This window comes from Hippoglossus hippoglossus, chromosome 4 (genome assembly GCF_009819705.1).
Source record: "Hippoglossus hippoglossus isolate fHipHip1 chromosome 4, fHipHip1.pri, whole genome shotgun sequence".
NCBI lineage: Eukaryota > Metazoa > Chordata > Actinopteri > Pleuronectiformes > Pleuronectidae > Hippoglossus > Hippoglossus hippoglossus.
In genome coordinates, this window is record NC_047154.1 from 18,448,830 (window position 1) to 18,464,075 (window position 15,246).

General features: G+C 42.4%; 1 protein-coding gene across 18 annotated transcripts in view; it reads right to left on the minus strand.

Annotated features, from left to right (window-relative positions):
- Nucleotides 1–15,246, minus strand: part of ptprsa (protein tyrosine phosphatase receptor type Sa) — a 227,817-nt gene that overhangs the window by 65,969 nt on the left and 146,602 nt on the right. For 12 of the 18 annotated variants that reach the window (XM_034583988.1, XM_034583990.1, XM_034583993.1 and 9 more), the window contains 2 exons: nucleotides 9,986–10,096; nucleotides 7,572–7,583 (listed from right to left, as the gene is read on the minus strand). In XM_034583988.1, the coding sequence (XP_034439879.1) occupies nucleotides 7,572–7,583; nucleotides 9,986–10,096 (123 nt within the window). The remainder of the gene's footprint in view (nucleotides 1–7,571; nucleotides 7,584–9,985; nucleotides 10,097–15,246) is intronic. The other 6 variants (XM_034583994.1, XM_034583991.1, XM_034583986.1 and 3 more) reach the window with 1 other exon arrangement.

Here is a 15,246-nt window from a genome sequence, read left to right on the forward strand (position 1 = left end):
ACCCTTCTCAAGGAAATATTTAACACAAAAGGTTCAACATGTGAACTAAAACACAAAATCATAAAGTAGACTTTTAAAAACATAAAAATATACAAATAATGAGAAGGAACTAAACTAACAGAACTGCTTCAACGACAATATAGATTAACAATAAAGCAACGATTCATAGCAACAAGGTTCCATTGACCAATATTTGACCCATCACAGCACAATTAGAGACACAAAAATCTATTACGAGTTTCTCATCTTTGGGGCTGAACTGCTGACATGTATACAACTATGACATAACCTGATCACCAACTATGAAGGTATGCGGTAAAGGCTATGTGATAATGCTATCACATAAGGCCAAGATGGCAACCTGGAACTTCCTGTCCTCTCCGGCACTCATGCCAAACAGGAAGTAGGCCATTGCAGGCTTCTCCCATAGCACAGGAAGTGTAGGGTTACGGAGAAATTGAGCATCTCTACAAGGTCTCTACACACATTCTAACTCAAGTTTGCACTTGACACCTGTCTCTACTAACTAGATATCTTAAAGATGAGAAACTTTAATCAGATTTTTGTGGTTTAGGGTAGATCCACTGGACAAAGCCTTATTAAGATCTGACACGGTTCCATTGATAGATGCAGCTATCAGTTTCACAGACAGCATGCATAAATAGACCGAGGTAAATTAAGGAGTAAATGATAACAAAATCAGATATAAAAATTGAGATAAAATGCATAGAGGAATATAACTGAAGGGTCGCTAGCATGCCCAGACAAAAGACGATTGGAGAGGAAAGAGGAATTACAAGATAGAGGATAGGGCATCTGAGGAGAGGATAGAAAGAAAGGGAACAGAGGAGCAAAGAGTGACAGAGGAAGAGAAAGAGGGGGGAAGGTTGGAGGAGGGAAAAGGGGGGGTAACCCGCTTCAATGCAGTGTAAACTTTGTTTTTCTTCAGCTAATGTGACAAAATGTGATGGTGGCACATTGTCACATCGCAGTCCCAGTTAACACAAAATAACTATTGAGGAACAAGGTGTGTGCCTATAAAATACATAGAAAAAGAACTACAGTAATTGTAGCTGGAGAGTCTAGTATCACAGAGTGTTGGAGTCAAGAAACAGAACTGGATCAACGGAGAGTAGAAATCCAGAGAACAAGAAAAAGAGACAGAGGGAAAGGGAGAGAGAGAAGTAGATGAGTTAAGTGCAGAATGACAGCTCAGACAGGGAGACTGGGCTGGACCTCAAAACTCATGGGGAGGAGTTGGAATCTGAGTGGTAGGAGGTTGATAATGAGTCTGAGACGCAGAGGGAGGGCGTGAAAGGCACTGGGTACTTGCCTGTGTGTGTATGTGTATATACATAGACGTATATATATTTTCTGCGTTGGTATAGATATGAGTGTGCGCGTGTACAGTATGCGAGAGTTAGAGGGTGCGAGAGTATGAGTTAGCAAAAACACTGTGTGTTCATGAGGGGCATCCCAGCAAGCACTTGACAGGTAATGGCATGCAGGAGGTGGCCGAGTTCAACCCTAAATGAGCACAAAAAAGTGTCATCTAATGCAGGGTTTTCCTCGCCAATGTAAATCTAAGGTGAGCGACACCGGTTTGTTTTAAAATCCTAAACCTAGCTTAGTAGAAAAATTGCTGATAATGCTGTTCGGTTAAACGTCAAACTACATACATAATGATGGTAGGTAAAAGCTTTTCAACCAGCCTGATATTCAGGTACTACCTTGTTTTTAAAGGGGAAATATTAAAATATACTTTTAAAAAAAAAACGTGAATGTATTTAGGACTTGGGATTACATAGATAGAGGCATCAGCTATGGACTTGTGCAGATGCAACTTTATTTGAAACCGCTTTTCAACACCGCAGCAAACCACAGCGTCTAGATCTATTCAACGTCAAAATGTTTGTTGGGATGCGAAGGTCATAGAGAGGAGCATTGCAGATGTAGAAGTAAAACATGATGAACCACATGGAAGAGATGACTTAGAGACAGACAGATAGACAAGACAGGAAAGACAAGGATGAGAGACACAAGGCAGAACAAAACAGACTCAAGCAGCAAGACAGCAGACAGGAAGACAGACAGAGGGAGACAAGCGGACAGACAGTGACGGATGGATATACAAAGACATACTGTACAGTACGCAAAGGGAATGGGGAGGGGTTTGGGTTGTTGGAGAAAGGGAAATAGGAGGAGGAGGAGGAGGAGGAGGAGGAGGAGGAGGAGGGCATAAGTGGGGGGAGAGAATAAGGAGACTGTGATTCTAAGTCCAAACAAAACAGACCAAAAAATAAAATAAAATACATGGCTCAAAGTGGGTTTGGAGGTCTCACACACTGGGGCTTAAAGTCAAGAAACAACTAGACGTTCCCTCCTCCCCGCCTTAAACACCTCAGAGCACCTCTGTGCAATTGTAAAGCTGGGAAGTCTCGGGTTGGGTGGGTGTGATGTGTGATGTGTGTGTGTGTGTGTGTGTTGGGGGGCGAGTGGGGACGAAAAGGGAGAGGCCAAGAGGGGCATGAAGGATAGATAGCATTCCAAAGTACACCGTGTCGATCCAAATGGGATTCATATGATCGTTGCATGGGACAGATGTCAACAAACACACACTCTACTGAAGGGATTTTTACCTGGGACCTGACTTGTATTGTGCACTGACATGGTTACTATGATGTAAGTACAATAGATTGACATGTCCTTCATATGGGCAAAGCTTTCTACAACGAGCTATCACTATGTCCAACATCCAAATGGTTAAACCACATCTACTGTTACTGGCTTTGAATAGCCATTTTAAATGCAGTCATTGAAAACACTGCATTTTGCAAGAAAAAAAACGTTGATTTACAATTACAGATAAAGGTTGGGCTTCTGATTTGTCCTCCTCTGAGCTACTCTCCATGTATCCTCGCACTCCTTTATCTCTGTTACTACCCTGGCCAAGAGGCAACCTGACCTTGATGGCATCTGAAGAAATGTTTCTTTGTGGTACACAAAGTCACATGCAACACATGGGCCATGGAAAATGGTCAGTAGCTAATTTAGAGTAACATGTTCTTAAAAAATATAGAATTTCCAGAGATAACACCTTAACAAAGAATGTTTCCATTAGATACAACCATGGATGTATTTAAAAAATGAAACATGTCAAAGAAACCTGCCCGGACCTGACTGTAAGAAAAAAGTGAATAAAACAATGGGACGCATCATGTTTTGGTTGAGTTATCAGAATTTGTTTCATCCTGACAGTTATTATTGCATAGTCATGACGTCCTAATGGGATTCTAAAAAAAACATGGGGGAAAAACCCATCATTTAGGGAGAGAAAATATCTTGTCACTACGATTTATCAAAAGAGTCTCACTAAACAACAAAGGTGAAAGGGCAGCCCATTCCACACACGGACATGCATGAGTGTGGCTATGGCATGAGTGACATATACAGGTGCGCCCCCATCCACTTGGGCAGACACCAGAGAACCAATACAATCCCAAAATGTCACCCAAACCCATCCGAGCATGCCATTCATTCCCAAATATAGCATTGTTCCAGACACACACACGTACAAAATCAAATGAAAAGGAAAGAAATCAAACGGAACAAATCCACAAAAAGAACTAAGTCCAAACAGCACAGACAGTACCAGAGTGCAGCTGTGTTCAACAAAGAGGTGTGCATCAATACTATTAGATGTTTTTCAGCTGTGATTTGTCTCTGCCTGAATTTGGCCTCAAATCCAAAAAGAATGGTTGAAGACTGAATCGGGCGAACGGGGCCTGTGTTTTTAGATGAAACGTTCAATCGCAGTGTGTCTGAAGGGGCTCTTCTCTCCCTGGGGCTCAGGTCAATGGACCGGGAGCTGCGGTGGCTCAGTGAATGAGGTTTCCCCCACAGGAAGACGTCTCTGTTCACCTTTGAGTAGCTACACTGTCAGAACAACGTGGGAACTAAAACCAGCCACGGGCCAAATGCTGGTTACTTTTGGCTGTGGCCGCGGAAGAGTCTAACTGTCAACAGCACTCACCCTGCATTTGACACGTGAGTTAATTTGGCCAAGATCAGGAGCTCAAGGTCAGCTGATACAACAGCACGCTACGCTGTTTCCCGGGAGAGCAAATTATAAATCTTAAAGTCGAGAAGGGACTTCGAGGGACAGCGTAGACTAAATGTCAGTGTCACGTGCAAATGAGTCATCGCAGTATTTCATTAACTAGACACGGCTCCGTATGATGACTGAATGTTCAAGTGAACTGTGTAACTCTGTCACATCAATGGTCCAGTAAGCTCTCACAAGCTGTGTGTGTGTGTGTGTGTGTGTGTGTGTGTGTGTGTGTGTGTGTGTGTGTGTGTGTGTGTGTGTGTGTGTGTGTGTGTGTGTGTGTCTGTGTGTGTGTGGCACCCTCTCCTATCCTAACTTTCAAATGTAGTGCCAGTGAAAGAAAATCAAGAATCCCAATTGCATGGACAGGCTCCTCATTCACAGAGACCGGGAGCCCAGCCGGCCCATTTGGAAGTGAGAGATAAATAAATCAAACATATACCTTTCATTTGGACTACTAACAACATGTAATCTTGTTTCAAGCCCCAATGTGGAGAGAAAGACAAGAAGCCTTACAATGGACGAGGTGAGAAGCAGTCGAGAGAGAACGCCAGAGTACTGCACTAACTCTAGTAGTGGGCGGTGTTGTGGAGGGGTTTGTGCCAAAAAACAGAGGTCGGAAGGTGGACATTATCGGCCATTTTGGTGAGGCAGTTTTTTTTTTTGCTGCCCCAAAATGAAGGGGGAAGCCAAAATAATGTGCAGCCTTTAGTGTCACCTTGAAGCTGAGATTACACCCTCTTGCTGCCTGAGGACACAGGCGCAGTATGGAGATCCTTTAGTCACACTTGCTGGGTGAGGCCTACGGCATTTACATATACGCTGTAGGGGTCGGCCTGAATTAACATACCTTGGCTGCGCCGATGCTAAACAGTCACTATGGGTGGCTCATCAAAATGGAAATTATTACCTGAAGGAAACTGACAGGAATCATGACGGGGGTGTCTAATAATAGCAAGTGGTGAATGGAAGGGATTTCAGAGTGCATCACTTTTTTTTTTCCTGTTGTCTTACAGGTTGATGACAAGCAGCCAAATCGTACTGCAAGTATGTCCCCTGACTGCGGGGATCCCTTCAGTGAATATAATCAGTCGGATTGGGACAGTGAGCGTATTCGTGTATTTGCATTTGAATGGGAGGTGATGGAACTTTTGTTTTGTGTGGAAAATAGGAGCAATTCCGACAAATCCTTTATTTTGAGGGGTGGCTATTTAACTTCAGGACTCCTTGAGACAAACATCTAATAGAGATGGCAGGTTTTTGCTTTGGCCAGTGAGAACATAAGGTGTAATCTAGCTTTCTTTCCCAACGTTACACACAAATGCAGAGCAGGGCATGCGAGCACATTCAAAGTCAGGCAGATTCCATCGTAGAAGGCCAAACATGCACATGCGTACATAACAGCACAGTCCTCCTGCATCAGTGTTATTCAGAGTGCTTAGAGTTAAACGAATTTGGACATAGCAGGTTGCTCGGTTTCTTTCAGTTGGATTGTGCCATACTTTGTGGACACTATTTTTTGGAGGGCGGCAATTACATGAGTACAGACTTTATGCTTTCATAAGTTATTCATAGATGACTCATAGAAAGTCTACTTCTATGTTTGTGTGATGACTGTCCTGCAGAATAATTGATGTGGCTGATGCACTGGATACACAAAATTATATCAGCTATATTTTGAAACACTCGCTAACACTCAATATTTCAAGGCCTGTTGTCTTCCTAATATTTTGGGGATTAGCACGACTCATTAAAACTCTTGCGTTCAAAAGCCTAGACTTGATTAAAAGTAGACATATTTCAAAAGTGGTTTGTAAATGAAGGTTACCAAAGCATGAAAATTGCTAATTTGTTTGATTTTGGAGTAGTAGTCATGAATAAAAAATAGGACTTTCAGACACTTAATAGAGATAAGGCCTATTCCCTTGAGCTCAGCACACAGAGTTATGGGGTAAGAAGCGCCTAATCTCTTCTACCAGAAATAATGTTTTGCCCTTTTGAGCCATATCTCATATCAATAGGTGAAACATGGCTCCCTTACAGAGAACATGTGCCTCTTGTATTCATAAGACTAATGGAGCCATCAAATTTACAGGCAAGTTCACCACAGCCGATAAGATAGATTTTATGTGTAATGGAAAACCTGGTGCACATAATGATGCTCACATTTAAGTAAAACATCTTAAGAGGTAATGGAGAGTGGTTGCAACGCCGGCTGGGACATAAATCAGTGAACGGTGATTGCATTAACCTCCAATTCATTTAGCACTTTGTTCTCATTATTGTTGTCGGACTACAGCGTGACTGCTCAGACAACAAAGTGATCGTGTGTCTTGTTGTTGGAGAACCTCTCTCACTGCTTTACTCATGTCTACCTGAAAACCAAGTGAGTTCTATGAGTGTGTATGTATGTGTTCATACAAGGGAAGGAGGGTTTTTGAATAATAAATCTTAATTTGATTGAGTGTCATGACTGGGAACTCAAACAGTAACTCCACAAAACTGTGGATAACTAGCTGCCGCCGTTTGGAATTAAAAGTATCTCTGGGCACCTGCTCAGCAACAGCCAATGTGATGTTGAAGTCATTATATTGTCATTGATCCACAATGGCTGCCAGAATCGCCATGGAATCCAATCAGGTCCAATCAGGTCAAATTTTGTACCCATAATGGATTTGCTATAAACAAGATGACAGGAACTCTGGCTGTATACACACAATTATTTCATTCGGCATTTGCATGTGCACTCCGAGACTCAAGAGGCCGAGCAGCATCATTTTGGAAAATAAACACAAATCTCACAAAACAAATAAACCACAAAAGACAAAGGTTTTTTAAAAATAAAAACAGAAAACTAAGGTCAGGAACACAAACTGAAACAAAAGGAAAACACACAACACCATAATCACAACACAAAAAAATAAACGAAATAAAGGAAAAGCCAAAAAAGGGTTGTATCAGAGAAAACACTTGTAGAGGAACCAAGGAAAGACAATGAATCAATTGAACAAAACACAGGGAATGCATAAAGAAAAAGACCGTCATGGCCAAATGGATTCAGTACAGGCATGCAAGCGCAGTTACATTCTCCCATCGTGCAACAGGTGCTGTTATTTCCACGTGCTGGGTTTTTCATGACAACATGTGCAAGAAGCTTTTTTAGGTGCAGAAGCAATACCAAGAGATGCAAAACGAGAAAAGGCCCCACAATGCAAACATAAAAGTAAAGTATAACAAGACCCGAGCTACTCGGGTTTGCTTTCATCATTTCTTCCTTGGAAATAAAGAAAAATTTTCTTTTCATAATCATTTAGCAAGTTTGGATTAACCGATTAGTCTTTGCTCAAATTAGTCATGAATCGAGCTCTGTCATAGGCATATACAGCTAAAATTTTTCAACATGTTGAATTTCCTTTTTTTCAAATGTGGGTTAAAAAAAGTAAAAAAGAAAAAACACACCAACCTTCTCGAAGCTCTGAGGGATGTAAAGGGGTTGATGCAGAACACAATGACATGAGGAGAAGAGAAAAATAGGGGAAACACAGAGAGAGTAAAAAAAGCCACCTCAAGGTGTTTAGCTGCAGCTACATTTCCCTTTGCTTTAATCTTTTTTTTTTTCCTCTTTTTTTTCCCTTGTGCCTGCTGTCAGTGACACCCGTCTTGAAAAGTACACTTGCCTGCCCCCCCCACCCTCCAATAAACTTTGAACCAGAACAATCAGATTCACCCCAGTGGCCGCACTGTTGCCTGGTAAGAAAAGAATATAGTGAGGCGCCACTGGAGTCAAATCAAGCGAACCATACCCATAATTCAAAATTTCACAAGCTCCTTATAGCCACAAGGACAGGCTCCTGTGGTGGCTGTATTTGCTTTTTTTGTTAGAGAAGGAAACCAAATAAAGAGAAAAGAAAGAAAAAAACTAATGAGAGATAGAAAAGAAAAAAGACACAGTTTGGTGTGAAATTAGCAGCTGCAGTTCAAGACGGTTAAAGTAAATGTCGTAGAAGCCAATCAGTGACTCGGTCGTTATGGTTCCTGTTCAGGCAGTTGTGTCAATTTGCCCCGGTTAACTTTGCCCCATTTACAATTTTGCATCGTTGTTGCATTTTGGAAAAAAAAATGGATCCCTACCACAGCTGCTAATCTCGAGTGCAATTTCGCTTTGTGAACAAAACATAGTCAACATCAAGTATCAAGAATTGATTGACAAAATTTAACTGAAAACGGACAAAGGTTGACACCATCAAGGCATAACAAGAGTGCTACATAGTGTGAAGGTACCCGAGTAATTATGACCCCTGTGTACTCTTTTTTTAAAAGCATGCTGATGGAGCCAGTGTTCATGGAGACTGCATGAATTGTTGAGGAATGATATCAGGGCATAGCTGTGTGTTTCTGACCGTGGAAGTTACTGAACATCCCTGTGCTGTGTCAACGAAGCGTTCCCAGTATCATTATTTAACGAGTCCTGTAAAGCTCTTGATTGTAATTTGCACGAACCCCTTAATTTCCACCATGCTGCACATGAGCGAGGTGAACAGCTACCTGACATTAAGTGTAACTGCATCACAGCGGAGGCAGCACGGAGCCTCCAGGACCAACGCTGGCGAGAAGAGACACTAATCTCGATGAGGCGTTTTTTACCGTCTGCTCCTCACGGTTGAATTTTTCCTTCCCTACGCTGCTACCTCACGGGGTATGATAATAGCAATAATAATGAAAATGCAGCTCCCTGACCCATTTTATAATGTCAGGGTGCTGAATTATTTATTGGGAACAAAGTTATTTGGTACACAGCAGAGGGAACAAACTGAGCAGATACCGAGGCATCTTTATTTAGTATGCGCAATATAAATAATACATGTCGAAAAATGCATCTGCTTTAGTTTATTAAAGCTCCCGACACTGGGATTCATTGTCATTTAACATCAGTAGTAGAGGGTAGGCTTTTGTCTTAATGGCCTGTTTTCTATGAAACTCTACATTCTCTGTGACTGATTGTTTTTCATATCTCCACTTTGCTGGAACATGCCAGACAAAATTACTACGGACCATAAGAGGCTTCTCCTGAAAAAGAAATGGGGGGGGGGGGATACTATGGAATTATGCTCCAGAACACCATGAAGAAAAGTAGAGGAAGTGTACTATCTATAATCTATGTGATAGAGCACTTTTAAAACAGAGCAGCTGACTGTGTAAACAGTAGTTTCCTATTCATTCCCACACAAGGAAATCCTCTTTCACCCCTACATCTGGGGAGGGATACAGGGATGAGATTTTGATTGGTGGGCATCAACACCTTGCCACTCAATCAAAATCGACACTTACCGTCGTGCTCCTGTACCTGAAAGAAACTAATCAAAAAGAAGTCCTTCCCGACTCTTTTTGAGCTCCAGAAGTGTGACGGAGGGGCACACATTTTATCGGGCACACAATTACACGTAGAAGGTTTTCTTACAACCGATAAAGTCAAGACATACGGCTTGTTGAGCTACACATTTCCTTCCGAGTGAGTAGGGGAGGGCATTGAAAGACAAAATGGAGCATAACGTCATAACAGAGAAGAACATTAGTTGGTCAATTATAGTTTTACATTTGGAAGTTTCAGTGCATATGAGATTACAGTTATGGGCAGGCAATACTATCAATGCTAAAAGATTTATAATGCTAGGGTAATGCTATTTTGCTAAATACATTTTGTGCATTTACAGCTGGGCTAGAATGGAAGCAATAATCATGTGTCAAGCTCAACAGTAATGCCACTTAAAGCTGAGCTGCAATGTGCATTTCAGTTAGAATGGGTGGGTGTTTTTATTATTCATTTTCGGGTTTTTTTCGGATTTTCTGGCCTGGCGCTGGGGCCGGTTTGCTCCCTACCTCGCACATATAGGTTAGCAGGGGACGAGTAGCGCACGCCTTCCACGTTAGACGCCACGCACTCGTACTTCCCCTGGTCCGTCTCCTCGCTGTTCTCGATCTGCAAGGCACCTGGGAAATGACGACACGCAACACAGAGGATAAAAGGGGAGAGGGAGTGGGGGAGAAAAAAGAGAGGACAGACAGAGCGAGAGAAAGAGAGAGAGAGAGAGAAAGCAGAGAGAAACATGATTAGTCGACCTGTCAGTGACAAGAGCACGAAGGAGTCAGACAATCTTCTTAATGGAGAGCATCTTGAATCTCTCCAGACCATTTCGTCAAGAACTGTTTCTCTCTAATACAGACTGTCACCGCAAACTGGCTTCGTCTCCAGCCTCAAGAGTCACAAGCAGATAAAAAAAGAAGGAGGAATTAAATAAATAAGAAATGTGGACAGAACCAGTCGCACCAAATTTGAATCGATGTTGCTGTACGTAGCTCGTGTAAGACGCGAGAAACCTTTAAAAAAAAAAAACACACAGTGATGAAAGCAAAGAAATGATGTAAATGTGATGAAAGCTAAGGGATGTTGAGATGGTCCGGCAAAAGTGTGTGTGTGTGTGTGTGTGTGTGTGTGTGTGTGTGTGTGTGTGTGTGTGTGTGTGTGTGTGTGTGTGTGTGTGTGTGTGTGTGTGTGTGTGTGTGTGTGTGTGTGTGTGTGTGTGTGTGTGTGTGTGTGTGTGTGTGTGCGCACTGGGGGAAGAAGGTCATGGGAAAATAATCTTGCATATAGTTCATATGTCCAAATGAACACATGCATGGTGTATAATGCACCAACCCCTCTGTAGTTCTGCAAGAGAAGTCTTATCCTTGTATCATAGCTTGTTAACACATAGGGGAGAACATTTTTTTATTTTAAAGCAGCCTATAAACTGGCAACCATTGTGATTGGGTTGGATATTTAAGGGCTTTTAAGTTTTATATGAACGGTTTCAAGCAGACTGTATATTTCTATCACTTTCATCAGACATGTGCAAATGAATTCATCCTAACTGTCTGCCAACCACACTGGAGAAGGGGCGTGGGGCACGGAGGAGGGCGTCAGATCATTCCTCGTTAGAGCGCTGTCGACGGCACTTCCTGATGATATCATTAGGGCCTTCTGGCTGGCTCAGCAGACAGATTGCAGCCCCGGCCTCCCTGACAAACACAGCACCATCGCTCGTTAGCATTTAGCCAGGACACATCAATACGTCAGCCGCTGCCCAGGATGTTTTGTAATATACCATAACCTCCTCCATCACACCGGAGTGTTGCGGAGCGAAAAAAAAATGTTGTACAAGGCTACTATTCTGGAACATTGGTTTAATAACGCTTTTCAGCTGTGCCACAAATGAGAACATCGATCCTGTTTAATTATAAAGATTAGTCACGCTTCCACCTTAGACACGGCCGGATACTCGAAGCGTATTTTACACCTTGGAGTCAGTACAAAGATATCTACTCCTAAAAAAAAAACAAAGAAGACAACAGACCTGAAGCTACAACAATCTATATCTACAATCTATTTTCTTCCCTCTCTTCATTTCCCTCCACAGCTCAGATCGCCCTCATCCCCCAGAGGGAGCTGTTCCTGGCACATATCTCCTGAGCCAAATGAAAACGTCCACCTGCAGAGTGCAGGTGGTGGGAGTCTCTCGCTCCGCGTTTATGCAGGCGATCTGATTTTGGATCTGTTTGATGTGCGCTTGGAACCGCAAACGCAAGCTTGGTGGCAGGTGGGGTGGAATGTGCTCAAAAAGCCTCAACACTTGGGGGACCACAAAGTGAGGAGCGTGTGAAGTTCATCTCCGAGCGCACGCTTCCAGGAAGCTCTGCCAGCCGCTCCTCAGCCCTGGTCCCTGTGCCTGAATTGTAAAAAATCTTTGGAAGGCGAAAGTTGAAGTTGGTGCGGTGTTTGTTTTCCACGCTTCATAAATAGTAATTTGGAAGGGCTCACCCTAACCCTAACCCTTTTGTTGACTGTTACCAAACATTTATATCACAAGGAGCCTCCCACATCTCATATGTTTCACTCCATGTCTGCAAGCTGCTGGAGGTCCTCAGCTCCACATGCTTCCAACAAATACAAATGTCTCCATCTAAAAATAATGCTGAACAAATGCCACTTGAAGGTCAACAAAAGACAACCACTAACATGCAGAAGGGGGGACAGATAATGAGCCAAACAACATAAATTGAGAGCCAATTAAAATCAGCACTGGCTGCTGTGAACTGTTCCTCCCGGTGGAAGACAGAGCAAGAACGACAGACGGAAGGAAAAAAAATAAAGAAACAGGGGAGTCTTTGAAGGGATAGAGTGACTTTCATCTGTTCCTGCCAGCTTTGGTGGAGGCTCCTTGCTAGGTAGTATCATCTACTGTTTCCAATTCCCTATGAGTTTCATTACATATTCCAGCTATTATTTCAAAGAGGAATTGTGATGAGTGCATTAATACAGATGGAGCACATCGCGAGGGAGAACAAGTGAGGTAGGGGGAAAAAGTGAGGAGGAGTGAAAAAGATGGGGAGGAAGGATGTGGAGAGGTGAAGGAAGCAGGAATAATGGAGATTGATTCTTCTTCATATGTATCGTGTTTAATTTTCTGCCTTTAACTTGTCTGATTTAGTTCAATCTCAAAAATGGGAGGAAAGAAAATAAAACCTGTTTGATTAAAGCGCAGGTGAATTCCAATTTATTTTTAAAATCTTGGCCAAGTAAATTATGAACGCATGTGATGGTAAAAACTGGATTAAATTTGAGAAGGCTTGAGAAAGTGAGGAGAAGAGAAGGTAAAAGATGGAGACGAAAAAAAATCACAACTTCACTTCTCCTCCCTCTGTTACATTTGCACATCATGGAGCTGCAATATCCTGCTGGTGTTATATGAGTTGTGCCACACTGTGTCAGGAGCAGTTTCCTTCTCTTCTTCTTGTCCCAGCTTTGTCTTTTGTGAACCACACATAAGGCGATTTCATTAAACCTATTTTATCATTTTTTAAATCAAATCAGAGAGAAGCATTTATTTATTTCTTGCTAATCAGGTCAGTCAGTTTAAAGCCTGACAATATTAGCATTAAAAGGCACCAGACCCCTGAGGGTACACACCCAAATGAATCCTTGTTTCTATATCCTATCTTCAGAAGCAGGGTGCACTTGCATGTGGGCACAGAACAAATGCCACTCTTTGAAAAGCTTGTCACCAGCATGGGTCTCTTTCCCCACCATTTCCTTTTGTCTTTTTTTGAAAGTGACTTTATGGGCTCTCTGTGTTTTTCATAATTGTGCTCCGTCTACCCTGCCTGGCTGCCTATGGCTCACCGGAGCGCGAGCGGCCGTTGGCATTGTTTTCTCCTTCTTTTATCAAGAAAGGAGAAAACAGAAGCAACTGAATAAATGATGAAAATGATCTTTCAGAGGCAAAATTTAAAAGAAACGTGGGTCCAGACTGAATTTACTGATAAAGACGTACCTGTAGTGACAAAGAAAAAAGCTATTAACAGCATTGCTCACATAATGACGATACTATGCTTATGAACCAAGACCTGTGTGGGGCCTGTCTCCAGCTTTTAAGTCTTATCACAAACACAATTGTAATCACTACCACACTAGTTTGTTTTGCTTTATTTCATTAGAGAACACGAGAAAGAGTTCAGAACAGTGGACTCCTGCGTTTGCAGATGGTTTAATGAATAATTGTAATTGATCTGATAGCAGCACTGTTGGACTGCGTCATCTGATTGTTTACGACAGAAACCAAACCCTGCAAAAATGACCTCTGCAAGAACAGCAGAAAAGATCATTGTTATAATATGATGATAATATTCTTTCATTTGATTATTACTACACTATACTTTTCAACACAAATTTGTTGTCACGCTGCGAGTATTTTACTACAAACTATAAACCAGAGTGACTTGCAATTACTGAATGAGCACTACTTGACTCGATACTCTATCTTGCTCAAGGACACTTAAAAAGAACACATGCATGTTGAAGGACACGATGTGAGCTGCTGTGAGGAGTGTACCTAAGACAAGGGAATATCCTGGGACAGGACATTCTATCAATACACGTGCAGGCTGCTCTAACCATTAGTAAATCACAGAAAGCACCGCCCCCTGCTGAGTAATAATTCATGTTTTTCTGGGTCAGAGGAGAAAAGAGTGTCTTCTTTCATGACATGCGGAAAAGAACGAATAAAACAACAGTGGCTCCAACTCAAGCAAATAAAAGGACTGATAATAAAACCTGTGTGGAACAATTAGTCTCCATCTTAAGTCAAAGTGACCCTTCCTGCCCACGACCACCAATCTCAACTGCTACTCACTCACTGCTGGCTGCAGGACCGCCTCACTGCTACATCCATTCAATAAGGAAGGCTGTAATGAGTAGCGGGTCTGGGACATTTGTCCCAGCCTCGACAGCTGCCCTGGTTAACAGGACTGCAGGCCACAGGGTGGTCTCATGAGGAGTGTCGAGGTGCCAAGGTGTGATAACAACGAAGATTGCCAGGGCACAGTGCAACAAATAGGTGTTTTTGAAGGCCAGCTCAGATTCTGGGACAGGTATAATTGTAAAGAGGCCGTTCAGAGTGGAAACTTTGTGCCAGTCTTGTCAAGTTTATAAAAATTTCAACTGTTTCTTTCCAAAACTTTGAAGGACTTGGGATTTGTCCCAAAGGCAGGGTCACTCATCTATTTAATGGCAGAACAAACAGAAGTTTCTTTGTAGGTTTATAATGCAACTTCTGCAGCAGAAACATCATATCTGACTGTATCGTACATTTAGTAAAACATCAATACCAACAAAAATATATAAAGATTTAGTTTTGGTGGAGGTTTTTGTGGAGGGAGGACAGACAAGGGAAAAGGGCAAGGACAACGTGATATATGGAAAGAAAGGGAAACAAAAGGATGGAAGGAAAATGTTCCATCAATAGAAGGTGCAAAAGGTAGAAAAGAGAGAGAGAGACAGAGAGAGGAAGAACAAAATCGTCGAGGGTTGGGAGGGAGACTAGAGGAGACAGACAAACACAGAAAAACAGAAGGAAAGATGAGGGGGATAAAAGAAGCACGAGGAGGGGCCAGCATGGATGATTAATTTCAGAAAGTGCCTGAAGCCGTGGTCTGCCCACCCCGGCCGCTGCTTTGTAGCAGCTTTGCCATGTGTGTGCCCCCCCCGCAAGTCCCATTTGTGTAATTCAATTAGTGTGCTCCAGCGGGCCTTGATTGATTTGTTT